Source organism: Cynoglossus semilaevis, chromosome 15 (assembly GCF_000523025.1).
Source record: "Cynoglossus semilaevis isolate Cse_v1.0 chromosome 15, Cse_v1.0, whole genome shotgun sequence".
Taxonomy (NCBI): Eukaryota; Metazoa; Chordata; class Actinopteri; order Pleuronectiformes; family Cynoglossidae; genus Cynoglossus; species Cynoglossus semilaevis.
This window is the reverse complement of record NC_024321.1, coordinates 717,075-736,213: the sequence shown is the minus strand read 5'-3', so window position 1 is coordinate 736,213 and position 19,139 is coordinate 717,075. Positions and strand designations below refer to the sequence as shown.

Sequence of the window (19,139 nt, the reverse complement as noted above, 5' to 3'; positions counted from 1 at the left end):
CTCTTGTAAAACAGTTACATGACTTTGGCTTTGACTCGCTATCGTGACTAAAAGAGGAGGCGGCAGCAATGGGGCGGCAGAAGGTATATTTCTAGCCTCTATCACCCTAACCTGCTGCCAATCCCTTGTAGTTCTCTCTCTGGTTCTAACCAATACTACGTATATACAAGTCATTTCTTTCTGTACTGCCTTCAAAGTTGTTTTTATTTAAATAGTTATACAAACTATTGAAACATTTTTTTTCTTCCTTACTTCGCTGACTTACTTTTTTTTTTCTTCCATCCTCGAAAAACACATCACTGCAAAACTTCTAGCCCCTATCACCTTAACCTGCTGCTAATCCCCTTTAGTTCTGTCTCTGGGTCTAACCAACAAGTAATCTCTGTCCGTACTGCCTTCAAAGTTTTTTTTAATTTTATAGTTATACAAACTATTGAATTAAGTTTTTGTTCCTTACTTCACTGACTCGTTTTTTTTCTTCCCTACTGGAAAAACACATCACGACTTTTGGAGTATTTCTCTTGTAAAACAGTTACATGACTTTGGCTTTGACTCGCTATCGTGACTAAAAGAGAAGGCGGCAGCAATGGGGCGGCAGAAGGAGGAGGAGGCAGAAAGAGAGGAGGAAGGTAGTAGTCCAATTAATTGGCTACAGATATGCAGCTACATGAAGCCATCAACGGCAGAGCAAATAGCTTTAACTTTGTTTCTAATGTAATATAAACTTTAATTAATAAAGTGTGTGATGAAGTGGAGACTTATCAAACAAGCCCCGTGTCCATTACAGGCCCTAAAAACCCCCCCTCAGCAGACAGACATATTAAACCCAGACCCTCAACGGCTTTACGAGCCCGTCGAGGAAAAACAGGCAAGAAATGCCGAGACACGGAGAAAAAAGAAATTAGTTTGTGTAATTAGTGTAAATTAAGAGCTTTTAATCCACAAGGAGGCGCGGGTGGGAGGAGGGAGGGAATCGAGAGGGGAGTATTGTGGTGCTGAGCTTGGGTGGGATGCAGTGTGGAACCGCTGCTCAGCTCACTTTTGTTTGCCCCCGAAGAAATGAGGCAGGACCCACAAGCACACACCTAATAAAGAAACTCATAATAATAAAAAACCATAATATATATGCAGTTATTTTTGTAAAGGGCCAGTGAAAGCACAGCATTCCTCACCTGCAGGACTTCAGGAAAACACCAGGGGCTCCGCACTTTATTTTTAATTTCATTGGCAATATTTAATTTTAGAATCCTAGCAAAGTGTTTGATATGGTTTAGTAATCTGTATTCTGGGCTTTGTAACCAATCACAGTACCTTCATAAGTAATGACAAAAGTCTGCATTTAGGTCTTCAAATTTTTTATATTAATTTTTATTTTGAATTTTTTCCCCCCAAAAAAAATAATTACGTCAATATATGGATTTATATTTGTCTATTTTTAAGGTCATTGCGCTTTTGGCATAAAACTTCTTTTTTTCTTAAATCTTGATTTTTATATAAATACATATATATGTATATATATAGACTGTGTATATATATATTTAACATTTCCCTATTTTTTTTTTCGTTTAGATAAGAAATCCTGGTTGGAAAATTGTGATTTTAATGATATTTTTTTACTTTCCTGTTTTTTTTTTCCTTTTTTGTTCTGTTTTTTGGCTAAATAAAACAACAACAAACAAAAACTTTTGCTCAATTTTTCCCCTTAGTTCTACAGCAAACATTTGTCTGTCTAAATTACAGTTGTTTTTTTCACAACTTTTAATAATTTGTACTATTTTTTTTTTTTTTGCGATGTTCTGACAAATGTTTTGTAGTTTTCCGTGTCACTGTCTAAAGCATTTCTTTTCTTTTCTTTTTTTTTAATTATAATTTTCAAAAACATTTTCCACTTCTCTCTCGGGCACAGCTGTCCTCGGACTTTCTTTTTCACAGAGTTTAAGTGATCGCCGTGTCTGTCTGTCTGAAGGTGACATTTCTTTGCTCTTTTCTCTGACACACATCAGACCACTGTCCACCCACAGGCTCTGCTTCGCTGGTCCTGACCTTCTAAAAGCCGGTCCAGATGTTTCTGCCGCTGACGGACAGCTCTCATCTCATAGAGAAACAGAGGCAGAGTTTACAGTTTGATGGAAAAGTGCAAAAGCCGTAAGATTTACTGCAGAGGAACAAATATCAAATTGCCGCTCCTGCCGAGGCCTGGTGCCGAGACAGTTCTTTCAAGTACAATCTGAATGACTGACAGACACAGTGGGAGGAAAACAAAGAGAAACTAGGAGGGAAAAAAAAAATGATGCAAATGACAAAAAATCAATATAAATCCCCCCCCGCGTCAACCCCCAAGTAAGAAATAACCGAACAGGAACAGCAATGTTTTTTGATGTAGGTGAATTGATAGATATATTGGCCAATTTAAACAATGAAACCTAGTCAGACCAAATGTAGATTTTCGTCACAAAAACATACATTAATAGGAATACATTAATTGAAAAAATATATAATAAAAGTCACAATAATAATAATAATAATAACAATAAAACAAGACAGGAAAAGGTCAGGTAAAAATAATATGTTTCTGTAGAGGAATGTTTTCCTGTTACGACTAGAGTTTTGGGTAAAAAGTATTTTCCGTCTCTGAGGTCCTTTTTAATATATATAACACCGGGTGATTTGCTGAATAATGTCTTTCCCAAAATTACTTTTTTTTTTTTTACTTTTTACCTCAGCCTCTAAAAAAAAAAACTTTTCTTTTTTAAGGTAAATTGCTGGTATTTTTTCCCTTCAGTAATTCCGAACACTGCATATAAATGAAGGTTAATTAGAAATTATAATGTAGCCGGTTGGAGCCCTGTGATTGGTGTCCAGGTGGTGAGGACTCGGGACGATTTTCTCCCCTGTCTCCGACTCTGACAGTCAGGGTGAAGTCCTCACCCTGCTCTCTCTCTCTCTCTCCTCCTCCCTCCATTCTTCTTCTCGCTTCCTCCTGGGAAATGAAGTCAGCAATGCTCTCCTCCTCTCGTCTCTTCTCCTCTGTTGCTTTTACATCCTTTTTGTCCCAGGAGGGCAAAGGCCCAGGAGGAGCCACAGGGAATTCTCTGTGAGCTCTGATAAGGAGGAGAAGAAAGGCTAAGACAGCTACCTCCAGCAGGGGAAGAGAGAGAGAGAGAGAGAGAGAGAGAGAGAGAGAGAGCAAGAGAGGGACACAGAAACACAAACACACTGATATGAAGGTGATGTAGAAATTATATTAGGGAATATGAATATAATAAAATTTTTATATGTATACATATATAATAATATACATCTAAATGGAACTAAATGAAATCCAAACATGTAAAATGGTCGTCTGACACAGTCGAAAGTTAGCTGCTAGCGTAGCGTAGTGATTTAAGATGAAAGGAAATCGCATTAAATAAGAGTTAAATTGTCAATTGTACCTTCCTAAGTTTGAAGCAGTGTCTTTCAGTGGTGGTCAAAAATTTGCAACAACGTAACTTCAGACAACGTAACTTCAGACAACGTAACTTCACATTCACACATCCACATTTAGGCCGCTGTTATTATTAATTGGTGGGCAAAATGATAGGTGTGATTTATTTTAAGCATAGCAAAACTTGCTGAAATGAATGCCAAATTTATACAGTATATTGTTAAAAAAAATAAAAAATAGAATAACCCTGAAGAAACCAGTAGTTACAGGTGAGATGAACCTTTAGAGCACAAATGGACGAAAGTTGACCTGAAATTTAATGTCACAGATGGCCATTTACAGCAACATTTGTGCTAAACAATAGCTAAAGTTCCGAAAACCATATCAAGAATACAACAGCTAAAAAGTTGACCTGAAATTTAGTGTCACAGAAGGCCATTTACAGCAACATTTGTGCTAATCAATAGCTAAAGTTCAGAAAACCATAGCAAGAATACAACAGCTAAATGTAAATTAAATAAAAATTATAAATAAAAACTAGGTCACAGCCAAAGGAAATACAACAGAAAATTTGATGAAAAAAAAAACAAAACAAAAAACAGCAATGAGCTATTTTTTTCCTTAATTTCTCTCTCTATGTCATATACTTCCCACCATTTTTTTTTCTGTCTTAAATCCTGACTTCTAATCTCGCTCTGGCCACACATTTAGCCCATTTCCGACCTGCATCTCGATGAAACACGACGGCGCGCGTTTATTTTAATGCTCTCCGTGTGGATTCACTCGGACACAGCGGCAGAGGCAGCAACAGCAGCAACAGCGGCATCAGCGGCATCAGCGGCGTCGTTGGAGGTTCAGAGGCCGGTGCTTAAGAGAATGGCAGCAATAACCATTCAGAGCGGCAAATTGCTTAAGTGATGTACTTACATGTCAGAGCAGCACAAACTGGGCCTTTTACAGCCAGTAATGGCTGCCTTTTAGCTGCTGCACTTTCACAGGAGCGTCGTCATAAAAGCATATCAAACACAGGAATATCATTTATTCACTTCGTGGCAGTGTGGTCTGCCACACTGTATTACCGAAAAATAAAAATAAAAATAAACATGCTCTGGGATAAGGTGTTTTTCACACCCTAACAGGGTGTTGTTGAACGTTACTGGATCATAAAAAACTGATCAATGTTAAACAATAAAGACAATTAGAATTGTTACTGGATGAAATGTGTCTCACCGTAACTTCATTGGCGCACCAACAAACATTTGCCCTCTTGCGTTTAATCCAGTATTTCTCAAATATTGGGGCTGGTCACCATTGAGGTGCCGGGGGCCGGGGGGCGACATGAGGCGTTTCCAGTGGAATATGGCACGCTGGAAATAAGTGAACCACTGCTGTAATGCTTGAATGGTAACAAGCCTCCAGTCACTAGGTGGCAGCAACTCATACAGTGGTTTGTACGGATATAAAATATAATGTGGGTGTTTTCAGGGTCAGGGTGAGGTTTGGATGATTGCTTCACACAGCACAGTCAGTCCGAATGGGATTCTAACCTGCAGCCCTCTGATAACAAACCTGCTCCTCTTCCTACTAGGCCACAGACTGCCCTCCTCACTGTATAGATGCATTCGCCTTCAAACAAGAACCTATACCGTACAGACCGATGTTGTCTGCTCCCACTGTCTTTCATTGGATAAACATAGATTTCAGATCATGTTTGTTGGTTTTCTGTAGTTTTAAACTATAGTTTACAAAGTACAAAACTATATATGACACCACTTTTCGAAAAGCCCCTGAACGCAGCTTAGGATTTCAGATCATGTTTGTTGGTTTTCCTTAGTTTTAAACTATAGTTTACGAAGTGATTACAAAACTATATATAACACCATTTTTCGAAAAGCCCCTGAACGCAGCTTAAAATAAGCTTAATAATGTGCGGGAAGCCAGAATGTGAACTACATACAAAAATACATATATATACACAATATACATAATAAACATGAATTAATTATCAAGCAATATGCAGTTCTATTTTTTTTTTTTTTTTTTTTGGAAAACTAATCTTTTTTTCATGTTAACATTACATCTGTTTTAGTTTGCTGTTTTTCTTTGTTTTTTTTTTTTTTGTTTTTTTTTCCGATCTTTTCTAGCTGTTTTACTTTGACTTATTTAAATTATTATCATGTGACCTCAAGTAGGTCATTCTGTTCTTACGGTTGGCAAGAAGCTAGTGTTGATCTATGTTTGGCCTATGTTTTTTTTTTCAAGCTTTCTCTGCCCCCCCCCCCAATTTTTTTTTTTATCTTTTTTTTGTTTATTTGCAGTTATTTTCTCAAACAATTGGATGTCAGGACATTTTACATTCACATCTTGACTGAGGTGTTTCATGGTTGCTTCGCCATCTTTCGTAAATTAATTTTAAAAAGTCTTGTTCCATCATTCCGACGTATTGCGTCAAAATCAATTTCGCACGCCGCTATATGATTTGTTGTGGAACTTTTTCTGCCCTTCATTATAGCTCCCATGCATAAGTCAGACTTACCTGATTTTTTTTATGTCCCAAAATATGATGTTACCACTGTGTTGGAGTAGATGATTGACATAGGTACTAATTTACACTTTGTGAATTCCGACGTCTGGCTAAAAAAATAGTTATGTTGGGCTGTAGGAACGGAATTTTGACGTAAGTCGAAGACCCTCTGTATATTAAATTTAGACTTTAAATCTTCCTTCATAAGAAGCATTACCTTAGAGTAAAAAGAAATCGATTTAATTTTTTTGTTAACCAAAGTGTTTTGTTGCTAGAAACTCTCTCAACTCCACATCTGGACTTTTTTTTTTGCACCAGGAACCTGAGCCTGATTAACTCGTACAGAGCAGTGACCTGAGTGTCATACCTCTTCTCGAGCAGCTGAGTCTGTCATTATCACTCATTAAACCCCACTGAACTGTTTTAATTCTCACCCTCTGATCACGGGATCATTGTCATCAGGAGCTGTACCCTTGGGTTAAACAGAGTGAACCTTTAGTCTCTTCATTTAGCAGATGATGATAACATGTTAGCATCTTTTGGTGTCAAAAACTGTAATGAGGGGTCGTTCGTGAGACTGATACATTTTAGGAACGTTTAGTCGCTGGCAGTTGTTCCTAACCGCACTACAAAATTCACATTGTTCTCGGTACCGTTCTCTCTTCCTGGTTCTAGTTGCTCGGCAGAAGCCATGTTGTTAGTGACCTTTGCAGCAGCAGCAGCAGTGTTTTTTATGTTTTGGACGCACGGCTTCACTGTGTATATATTTACTTGTAGGTATTTCTGGTTGTCTGTCCCCGCGTTGATTGTCAGGACAAACCTATTTCTACTAACAAGCGTGGAGTTGAGCTGCCACACAGAGAAAAAGTCATTTCTTCTCGTCCTCATCTTCTTCCTCCGCCTCCTCTTACTCTCAGCAAACCTTGACATATTACAGCACAGAAATGTGAAGTATGTCTTAAGTCCTTTCATGCCTCAGGAGACCGATTGGGTCGACCTATTGGTTAACCTTCACAGAGAGAAGCGGATATAATACTTTGGCCAATTAAAAAAAAAAAAATTCAAACACCAGCAGCAGTTGTACTTTTTGGGGTTTGACAACCCTCCACGTGTTTTATATGTCAATTTAAACATGTACTATATCATCATAAAATTCTTGTTCAACCTTTACACACATTTACCCCTTTTGTGAAACCTTGGAGTTATCATATTAGTCCGTTTCCACGTCTTCGCTAATGCTAATAAGCTTTAGTGTTAGCTAACCAGCTATTTTTTTTTTTTATGGTTTGGTGTTCCTCAGCGTATATTCTTGGATAGCATTTATATATTTTTGCTTTCAGGTAACTTTTTCTTTACTATCTTCTATGCTAGTACTAGTTAAGTACTAGCAAAGCTATCTGAGAGGTCACGCAACTTTATTTAATTAGTGAAACTCTTCTGATTATTGTACAGGTCCTCGTTACTCGCTCTTTGGCTAACATGCTTTATTTAATTAGTGAAACTCTCTTCTGATTATTGTACAGGTCCTCGTTATATTTTTGATTGACTTAATTATTATGAATTTGAAATGCTCCTTTTGATATCGCACAGCTAGCTTGCCATCCACACTCTTCACGTAACTGTCATACTTGGACTATTGTGATGTTTTTCTGTCCAATCACAGGGTATACATTACATTTAGTTTTATTCTAGAAAAGTCCAAACACGAGTTTCCTGTCACTGAGTTGAACTCTCATTGGATAACATTACCTCACATGACATCGTATCTGATCTGTCTATATTCCCGCAGTTTTTTTTTTTTTTTTCACACTCGGGAGTTCGGCGAGAGTTCATGAATCATGGGTAGGAGTGTATCATTCCGCATTGTCTCTTTTTGTAAAAGGAGCAGTGGGTCACTGAGGGAGATCTGTGTTGTTTCACTCAGAGGAGGAGGAGGAGGAAAAGGAGATATTTTTCCTGGGCTGGGTTCCAGGCCCAGCTGTGGATCTTCTTCCACTGTGGGCCATGCCGCTCCCTGCATACTGAGAACATTCCCGAACCACAGGTCAGAGAGTGCGACTGCAGGACAAAGCACTCCCTGCGTTTATGTAGATCATTAAAATAAGAAGGTTAAAAAAACAAAGCATCTTTATTCTCAGGTGAAGAGAAACAAACAACGTTCTCTCTGTTTTGTTTTGACAGACAAGTGTACACGTGATGGTGCTGAACCACAGGAACCAAGTCTCCATCATCATTATCATTATCAGCCACTTTCCTTCACTCACTGTTATCATTAACCACAGTGATGATGATTGCACGGTTCAGAGATTTGACTTTCCTCTGAACTGCAGTTCCATTTTAATGATTCACCTTCAGCTGATGGAGGGGAAAATAAAACTGTTGCAACCACTTATTACCAGGACTTGGGACCTGGGAATATTTACCAAGAAAATCATTTCTAGATTTGCTGCCAATACAGATATGAATCCGACACCTTTTCCAGCATGGCTCAGGGCTGCAACCGCTGGGGCTATTCCTATTTATAGCATGCCTTGCGATCCTGTGTTAAACAATATCGGACCAATACCGGAGATTAAACCATCTTAACCCTTTCATGCATGTGGTCACTACAGTGGACAGCTATTAAAATACCGGAGATTAAACCATCTTAACAGTGGACGCCTGAGAATCCACTGTAGAGGCTTATATGCAACACTGCCATAAAAACCTATTCTTATCATAGAAAATTACATTTTAATAGCTGTCCACTGTAGTGACCGTCATGCATGAAAGGGTTAAGTCAGAACTCAAAAAACACCTCTACATTCCCATGTTCTAATATTCCTGGTGACTATTTTTTGTCACTCTAAACTACACTACACTAAGTGTTGATATTTACCACCAAGTTTGTTTAGGTTAGGCTGGAAACTGTTACCATACCCATAACTGTATCTCCAGTCTGTATAAAAAAATCACATCAGTTTCTAAATGGAACATGACCAAAAATCATTTTTATCCAGTCCAGCCCCGATTTATTTTTTCTTCCTGTGTGTGGGTTTTGTTATGGAAGTCACTGAGAACAGAAAGTACCGGTGGGGGCGTAGGCATGTGCACAGTGAACTGGCTGCAGGGATGTGAAAGGTATCCTCTGTTTGTGTGGGAAAAATCAGACACAGCTGGTCAGTTGTTACAATTAGATCCCCAGCCTGAGTTCTATTCTTGAACGTTCCACTCCTTCAGGGCACCTGGGACATCTTGTTCTTTTGTGTTATTTAACACCTGAGGTGAAAGATAGTGTTTTTGGGGCCAGGGGCTGTTTGCTGTCAACAAAGAACAATTGGAAAGATGACAAATGTAACATGGAGAGAAGTCTCTCGTTAATCAGCTCAGCTGCTGACATACTGTATTTAATAAAGGTTTGTCGTGAAAAGAGCACCAACGGAGAGCTACATTAATTACCGGTAATGTTAATTAATCATTTATGGTCCTTGTAACCAATCAAAGCACTCTACACTGCCGGTTTTGCCAAGGGTGGCATATGACCTACTAAGTCGGGATCGTCGCCACCATCAGGTGTAGGACACCTTCACTACCTACTGAGCCTCAGTCGGCCCAAGGCTGGGGAATTATCCGAGGCAATTAAAATAAAAAAAATTGAAGCGGTATAACTGTAAATCTTTGAGGGTGTTTTTGACTGGCCAGCCTGAGGTCCAGATTTGTCTCCTACTGCATTGCATCAGACAACGTTCCATCTACTTAACAGCTAAAGTCGTTTAGAAAGGTATAGTCTTTATTGTCATTGTAACACACGGGTACAACAAAATTGAGGAACCCACGCCCCCAAAGAAACTGGAACCTTAATCCTTCGGCGTAGACCACTTGGACACGCTACCATTTTGCTATACAAACATGGGAGTTGATGTCCATTGTACAGTGACCTAGTCTGACCTATATGCAGGGGTGCCAAACGTATGGCCCGCTGGGGGGTTCAATCTCGCTCGCTTGATGAATTTTTGAAAAAAAAAAAAAAGTCAAATTATATTTCATTACATATGAATATTTTCTGAAGATAAATGACAGAAGCATGTTATTGTTATTGTCAGTGTCCTGTAATAAACTGGAAAATTGTTATTCTTTATTTGTTTTTTATAGACAAAAGTCAAGATCCTGCTTCCTCTTTGCCTCGTAGAACCGATATTTGTGCCAGCGTAGTTGAGGCCGAACCAACAGGATTTTACACTTTTTAACATGATTGAGTTCGACAACATATCTGTGTGTCTTTTGGAAACATACCAGTGTTGATCCCGAGATCCGATAATACTGCATGAAACATTCATATCTCAAAAACAAACACCTCTGTGGATTCTGCCTTTGTGTGGATCATCTACAGAGAGAGAGTGAGAGATAGAGAGAGAGAGATCTTTCCCCCCCCACCATTCCTCCTCCTCCTCCACCTCCTCCATCTTCAGACTGCCTGGCTGGTCTCCAGCATCTCCGTCCTGGTTGTTAGTCCCTGAGCTGGAGGACAGGGCACATGTTTACAGGCAGATTGCACATTTGAAGAAATAAATTGGCTGACTGTGGTGGAAGCGACTCCACATTGTCTGTTCCACTCTGTGTTCCCTCTGCCTTTAAATATGTTTGTTGAAGACCTGTCATCTGCACTCGCTTTCATTCCTCTTCAAGGCTTGTCTCATTTACGGCGCCTGGCTGCAGCATCGCTCAGCCTGATGGGCCGTGTCCGGAAGTGAACATGTGGTAGTGTTTAGCTTTGTAATGCCCCCGGTTTCAGCCCACGTCTTGAGGGAGATATCACATGGAAGGAGACCAGCGGAGTGATTCCGATCCAGCAAACAGACTGGACGTCCAAGTGTGGGAGAACTCGGTTTTTCAAGCAGCGCATCCCGAGGGTCTCCCACAGTCCAAACTGAACACAGCTGCCAAATCGGCTTCCACACGCCAAGTTTGTTTTCCCTCAAAGAATATTTTAATGGAACACTGATATATTTATCCGCTCTCAGCCTCGTCTCCTCGACGTTTCATAACATTAATGAAAGCTGAGATGTGTTTATATTGGATTATAACACATATTTCTTCATATGTTTCTCGAAGCTTTTTCGTCATTGTAAATTGAGTTGTGTCACTCCCTTGCCCGGCTCATTATACTACCATCTGACCTAAAAATCATCTATGCGTTCTGCAAAAGCTTTTGCCCAAAGCCCTTTACTTAATTTCTTGAACTGTTCATATTATTAACCACTAGATTATTGCAGTTATAAGAGAGAGAGAGTTTTCAAATGTCACTAGGTCCTGCCATATAAACATACAAACAGTACTTCCCAGAGGTGGGACCAAGTCATTGCTTTGCAAGTCACAAGTAAATCTCAAGTCTTTGCACTCAAGTCCGATTCGAGTCTCAAGTCAAGACAGGCAAAGTCCGAGTCGAGTCCAAGTCAAGACTGAAAAGTGTCAAGTCAAGTCCGAAGTCCTGCCATTTCAGTTTCGAGTCCTTTTGTAGTCCTTTTAAACAAAATAATAATATATTTACACACATCACTTTTGGTTTTGGAGAAAGCATCAACTCTTGTCAAGTCATAGGGCTCGAGTCCAAGTGAAGTCACCAGTCATTGATGTTAAAGTCCAAGTCGAGTTGCAAGTCTCTTTACATTTGGTCGAGTCTAAAGTCATCAAATTGATTACTCGAGTCTGACTCGAGTCCAGGTCATGCGACTCGAGTCCACACCTCTGGTACTTCCTGGCACTGGCCCTGTTGTCTGTAACTATTGGAGAAGTTACGTTGTTTCTGGTACAGTTCCTAAACCCTGGGACTATCCCGTGTACCTGTCCATACAATGAAGAAAGTAATAAAAACACCAATATATTCTATTAATAGCACTTCTTAGTTCTTTAGTTCCGTCCTTAAAAGTGTGTTTGTAAACATGGTTCCATCAAATCTTCCTAATTCCTGGCATTTGTTTTACCCTTTGTATATAGTTTCGGGTACCATTTATTGTCTTTGTTTTGTGTTTGTCTCTACACAAAAAGACGAAAGACATGTCTATGAAGATTCTCAGTCATCCAGGTCATGGTCAAGGTTGAAGAGTTCTGTTAGGCAGCTGGACGTGAATTTTTCTCAAGGAAAACGTTTCACCTCTCATCCAAGAGGCTTCTTCAGTTCTAACTGGTGCAGGGGAGTACTGCAAATATATACCGTGGATGTGACAAAAAACAAATACATTACATATATAATGTGGATGTGACAAAAAACAAATACATTAAAAAAAAGGAACAATACCCCAAAAGATTCACCTCAGTTTCACACTTGTGAACATGTGACCGAAACCATTCGGATGAGGGTTGCAACGACCCATCAGACTCCTAACGACTGTTTACACTTCCCCAGATGACCCCAACGGTCCAACCAACTGGAGGGACTTGAAGTAGCTTTATTTTTGTCACCCCCAGAGTATATATTTGCTGTACTCCCCTCCACCAGACAGAACTGAAGAAGCCTCTTAAATGAGAGGGGAAACGTCTTCCTTGAGAAAATTTCACGTCCAGTTGCCTAACAGAACTCTTCAACCTTGACTAAGTACATGTGACTGCGCTTACCTCATAGTAACGGTCCTAGTGGTGGTCGCTCACATATTTCCTAGTAGCTTCCAAGTTCCTGGCGCTGCCCTGCCCATATTTCCTGAAAACCTTGCAAGTCCTGATATTAAATATCCCTTCCTCCCGTCCTGCGTACCTGGACCTCTGCGCTTCCAGAACCCGTGACGGAGTGAATGGAGGTTGTTCCTCCGGGATCCATCAGTCCTCGGCACTGCTCGCAAGAACTGCCACGTTACACGTGGCATAATTGAGCCAGCCATTAAATGATGCTGCAAAAACCCGGTGGATTGATGCGGGCGCTCAAATCTCAGCAGGGAGTGGGGACTCTGAATCGGTACCGGGATGTTATCATAGTGCAGGACTGTGCCTGTTATTATTAAAGGCCCTGTTTTGCCTGTTAATTTGAGATACCACCGTGCCCCGGGGTGAGGTGAGACACTGAATAACTGATGAACGGAGTGGGAGCCTCCTGCTGAGGGTGTAAGGGAGCTCTCCGAGAAAACAAAGTACCTGCGCAACAACAGTACCAGGCTTTAAGAGTACAATTTAGAAGCACCAGTGCACTCCTTTTACCTTCTAAGTTTAATTTTCCCTGTTGTCTGAGAGCCGGGGGATTGTTGTAGCCTCCTTTTTTTTTTTTTTTTTTTTGTTGGCTCTGCACTTTTTTTTGTCCAAGAGTGTTTACTACATTACAACAGTTTAGAATGGATCTCTGGGCCTTAAATGTTCCTGAATCAGGTTGTTTTTGCTCCGCTTTAAAGGGATATTTCAGGTTTTAATAAAGTTAAGGAAATATTACACACATACCTGGCATTTTTTTTTTCTTTTTTTTTTCCCGCTTCTTTCTTTAGGAAACTACAAGGTTTCAAGTTGCACACTCAAAGTCCCTGTATTTTCCTTTTGCTCCAAGACTTGCTATATTTCCGTGCAAATTTTGAAAGCCTATTTTTAAAAAATATTTTTTCATCAATTTATTTTTTTGTTTTTTAGCCAGTATTATACCATTAAATCCAGTTGTTTACGTACTGTACACACATTTTTTTTTTGAAAATTTGAAGAGAGTGGCGTCTTCCTATTAATTAGCCACGCTTTGAGTTCACGTTAGGTAAATTTGTCACTGCACGACCAGTCTCCAGCTCCGAGTCAACTTTTTAAAAGTTGTGGCTTCATAGAAGTTCTTCCACTGATTCTGCCTCAGATCCGTGACAGAAAATCAAACCGTAATTCTGTTAGAAACAGTGGTATATGCTTAACAGCCCTTTAAGCACCGCTTGAATTCAGTAAACAAGTGCATCTCTGATGCTCTGCGTGTTGACAGCACATACGCTGCAGTTTGGCAGGTGCCTTCAGCGCCGCTTCTTCTTCTCCTGCCCAGGAGATGCCGCCTCTTTGATTGTTTCTTCAAATATGCAAGCCAGCGCCGTGGGAACGCACTGTTTGTTCTACAACTCCGGGGAGATTCCTACCTTAACTCCGAACACAGGCGTGGAGATGATTAGACACACAGTGAGCTCCGCTGCTTCCTCCATTAAAAACCAAACATAAGAGGATGAAGGAGAGATTTGTTTAATATTTCAGCTCTCTCACTGTTGGGACAAATATCGCCTTTATCTTTATCTGGTTTCATGACGTCTCTGTACATTTGCCGCATGTAGAGAGAGTCTCCTGACGTTGCACTTGTGTGTTATCATTAAGGGGCATGTTATTATAGACATCAGTGAGAAGGTCAGAAATTAAAAGATATATATATGTATGTTAAAATGTCTTTTAAATTTCTTATGCTGATCTTTGACTTTGTCATGAATTGGGTTTTGGATGAATCCTAGAAATACATTTTGCAAAACACACACACACAAAAAAGATTTTGTTGCTCACAGAATGGTAAAGACATTTAAAATGCAAACATTCGTTAATCTCAGATCAGTTGAATATACGTAGGCTAAAAGTTAAAATAACAAATTATTACAAGAAATATTTCTGCTTGAATGCTAAAGGTTAGACGGAGACGCTTAGAGTTTGCCAGAAGACAAGGCCTAAAATTATTCCTACATATTTTCTAAAATTCTAAATCTTCTCATTATGCAACGTCAAGGGACTTTTACAATTGAAAGTGAAAACCAAAAGTTTAAATCACTACACACAGCTCACCAAAATCTACTTTGTGACAGTGTATAAAGTCAACCTATTTGTCTTTTGGGATACGGATTAAATCATGTGTTCATAGAAATCAAGTCGTCTTCTTCTCCTTGACTTGTTTGTCTGCGTTCCGCAGTCACGTCTTACACAGTCTTAATGGTACTTAGTGGATTCTGAGGGAGAAACACAATTATCTGCTCAGTTGTAGCTCAGTGACAGACAGGGCCTGAGGGGAGGCGACGGGCTTATCAAGCATCTACCCACTGTCACACTGACACCAGTGCTGTCACATAAACAAATAAAGAGACGGAATTCAGGGATCCGTCTGACTGTTCTCTCCACTGATCCGAACTGATCGGATAGGACGATGCTGCAGGTGACGGAGTTTAACCAGTGTGACGCCGTCATCGGTCTAACAGCTTCTTCAGATCACGTGTGCAATGGTTTGGTTTGTGCATTGTGGAAAAAAAAGATGAAAAGTAAAAACAAAAAAGGATCATGTTTTTGGAGTGTGGTGGTTAGGGGCTAAAAGTGTGAAATATGTAATGTACTGACACAGAAGTCCAACTTTCATTTATGGGTCTGCAAACGGTCTAATTTCTAGTAGGGATGGCTTGATCCAATACTCAGGAAAGGTACCTGTTGATGTTGCTCAGAATTTCAGGATCGAACATTGAAAAAAGCGGCCATAGCTGATCCGATACCTAAGCCCAAATGCTCAAATTAACTTTGCGGGACACTGTCGCCATGGAAAAATAAGGTATCGGATTGACATCGGCATCGGCGTAACTCCAAGTTGCAGTATCGGTATTGTTGTACTGAACCATCCCTAGTTTATGGCAATTAACAGCGACATCATCTTTCATCGTTGAGAAAATCCTTGATTTTAAGAACAGGTCAGGACACCTGACGGTCCACTGCTGCCTCCTGTGGTCAGTTTTTGTGTCACGTGAGATAACACGGAAAAAGACTTTTAACAGTAAGGGTCACAAAAGACACATTTGAACTTAGCAATGGCGGTAGCAGTGGATTAGCATACGCTAATCCTCCATCCTGCGAGCCATAAAAGGGCAATTAATGAACCATTTTTGAAATCTTCCATTCGACTGTTGAAAAGACCAATTATGAACATTTTAACAGGTGCGTGCGCGCGTTGATTGGGCCTTTGTTATCTTATGTCTTTGCAAGTGGACGCACATGCGGTCTTTTGCATAAAGAGCAGCGCATTTTCCTTCTGTGCTCAATGTCAATCAAGGCGTTGAGATTTTTTCTCTGTTGTTAAACTCTTCGTATGACTTTTACAAAGATCACTGGTATAATCTCTCACTGAAGCCGCAATAGAGACGTCTGTCTTTTATGAGCAAAAGAATGATGAAGAAATCTTTTGTAGTTTCTTACCTTCTGACACAGCGTTTCCACCTTTGGCCGCATATATGTTTTATTATTGGTAAAGTGGTCTGAAAGAAATGTTTTGATTTTCCGACTTTGTGAGACTGAAAGCCGATATGGAAGGGCTACGATTGAAAGAGCACAGCTTCTGATTTAAGATTTTATGGACAAATTCTATATAACAACACTGTTTTTTTTTCTTTCTGTCTTTTGTTGCAGCGAAAAAAGATGTAAAAGACGAGACTGACAACAGAATGGCTCAGATCAAGAAGAAGACGAAGGAGCTCCGTATCCTGGATCCAAAGACAGCGCAGAATCTTTGTAAGTTCACTTTGCATCGGTTTAGTCAGGCATGGGCAAACTAAGGCCCGGGGGCCGGACGAGGCCCGTTCAGCTTTTTGATCCGGCCCACCAAACTTTTCCAAATTATATAATTTATTGATATTATCATTATACGTCTGCCTTTTCCCTGCAATACCTATGTTTCCCCAATAGGTGGCGGTAGAAAATGATAAAAGCATTTTAGCATTTTAGCCTTTATGCATGACTTCACATGAACGGTCCATCTATCTGCTCCTGACCTGCCCCCCCCCGCCCCCCCTTTCACTTTTAGGACAATTGTGGCCCAAGAGTCAAAAAGTTTGCCCATGCCTGGTATAAGTGCTTCTTCCTGCCTTTTCAGATGACAAATATTTGTTTTAAAGTATTGAAGAATTGTACCCAGGTTTGGTGGGTTAGGGTTATACATGCAGTATTAGCTACGTACGAATTACTTCTTGAAGAGATCTCACTTCAATTGGATCCAAATTATGATAGTTCTGGATTTTTGAAAGGAATCAGCGTAAACCCCAGAAACAATGACGCACTCATTATGCTAGCCACCTTATTTTGGTTATAATCCTCCCACAGATATTAGCCGTACCGACTTGTGAAACCAGATCCGACAAAGTACTTCAGATGGATTATGCTTCACTTACTTCTGACTGAGTATTTTCAAGTTTTCGGCAAAAACGTGTTTAGTTGCGAAGCAGCTGTTGCTGCTCGGAGCTTAAGTGTGGTTGTAATGAGGCAGTAAATTTGCAGGACTCATTGTATTCAACACAGCTGGAAGAGGCAGGGCAACTTTGGAGAGATGAAAAAAAAAAAAGAAAGTACAATTACTCTGTCTCCGCAGTCGCGTGAAATGAAACGACACAAAAAAGTTGATCATTTCAGAAGCAGTGTCAGACAGGATGTTTTGAATTGAGTTGGAGCAACAATGAGATGAACAGGAAGTGCACAAGTCGGTGTTTTAAATGACCGCTAGAACAAGTCCTGGCTTTAAAGATAAGATGGTAATGAGAAAAAAAAAAAAAAAAAAAAAAAAAAAAACAGCAGGGGACACTGCTACAGCCAGTAAGAACCATGTTGAAGGTTGCCAAAGATGAACCATCAGGGCAGGATTTGAGATGGTGAAGGTTCAGGTTGAGAAATATCTTACTTTGTGAACAGACCGTATGTTGACTTTAAGGATATCTGACAGAGAGAGTCATTAAGACTTTGAAATTTGTATTAGAAACAACAACAACAGCAACAACAAAAAAAATGTGATGGAAGCACATTTCTCTCTAAGAAAAAGCTACGTTCCCTATTTTGAGGAGAAAGTACAAACTAATGGTCTCTGGTAGTGATTGTGCGCGACAGACGTAGTGATCCAAAATTAAATTTGTCATGTTTCCATTTCAACATGTGGCCACATTATTGAACAGCCCGTTAAATGGTTAACTGTTTACCTGCATATGAAGTGCTGAGAGAATCTGGATTTCATTGATTTGAGGTGACAGTGTGACCTCAGTGTATACACACACACACACACACACACACACACTGGGAGGAATGTTGAGTGACTAAAGACAGTGTTGTGTTGATTGGTAGGCAGAGCATTTCTTTTTGTTTGGTCCTGCTCTTTGGGATTTGCGCTGCTGCTGCCGCCGCTGCTCTGACTCCGTCTCCCTGACCTCCATGAAACAATGAAGATGATGACACCTCATGAAATATACATGTCAGCTACCGAGATTACAGGTCGCCCTCCCTGCCACCTCTACACCGCCCCCCCCCCCCCCCCCCCTTTATCCCTGTCTCGCTACCCTTTCTTCCTTAAAGGACGCGGAGCGGGGCGTGCACTCCGCAGCGCAGAACTGGAGACGGGGGAGGATTTATTTGTAGGAGGATAAATTTGTGTAAACAGCAGGTGAGATTTAGAGGTGAAGGGAAAATGACAAAACAAGCTAAGCAGATGCAGGCGGTGTCACAGACGCACGGGTACTTATTTGTGTCTTAAAACCAATTTACACTGCAGTGTGAGCTGAAGGGTTTTCCTGTGCAGTGACTTAAGGCGACCACGGTGATGCGCAGCTCACTCCAGAGGTAATCCAGTCAGGCTAAGGCTGGGAAAACCATTTAAATGTTAGCTGCAATATAAAGTTGGCCGAAGGATAAATATAAATTGGGAAGGAATGCCAGCAAGATAATCAGATGTGTGTCTCTCATAAACTTAAAAAAAAAAAAAACAAGTGCTGGAGCGTATAATTTCAGGAGCCTAAACAATCTGTATGAAAAAGAAAAAATTAAATATAAATACAGTACGCAATAAGAACAAAAGGCTACAGTAAGTATCACCCATTAGGCTATTCACTTTAAGCAAAATCTTGACTCAATTTATCAAAGTCAACCAAAGGTTGCCTAAAATGTGCCACAAAATATGGCAGACCATATTTGTTTGTGGAGAAATAAGCTAGTTTGCGAATTGGAAGCAAGTATAAACAGGAAGTAGAGACAGAATTTAGCTCAATGCTAAAGCAGCTAAAACCGCTAATGGAGACCTAGCTCTAATATTTTCATTAGAATCTTTGAAATCCTGAATCAGTAAATGCTTAGCTTAGTGGGACAGAAAAACGCGAATTGAAATACTATTGAGAACCTGATAACATGTATATTTTTATCTGTACAAACCACTGTATGAGTTGCTGCCCCCTAGTGACTGGAGGCTTGTTATCATTCAAGCATTACAGCAGTGGTACACTTATGTCCAGC

General features: G+C 40.1%; 1 protein-coding gene across 4 annotated transcripts in view; it reads left to right on the top strand.

Moving 5' to 3' along the window:
- diaph2 (diaphanous-related formin 2) overlaps positions 1-19,139 on the top strand; it is a 443,473-nt gene that overhangs the window by 249,816 nt on the left and 174,518 nt on the right. For all 4 annotated transcript variants that reach the window (XM_025063481.1, XM_025063479.1, XM_025063480.1 and 1 more), the window contains one exon: positions 16,287-16,388. In XM_025063481.1, coding sequence (XP_024919249.1) covers positions 16,287-16,388 — 102 coding nt within the window. The remainder of the gene's footprint in view (positions 1-16,286; positions 16,389-19,139) is intronic.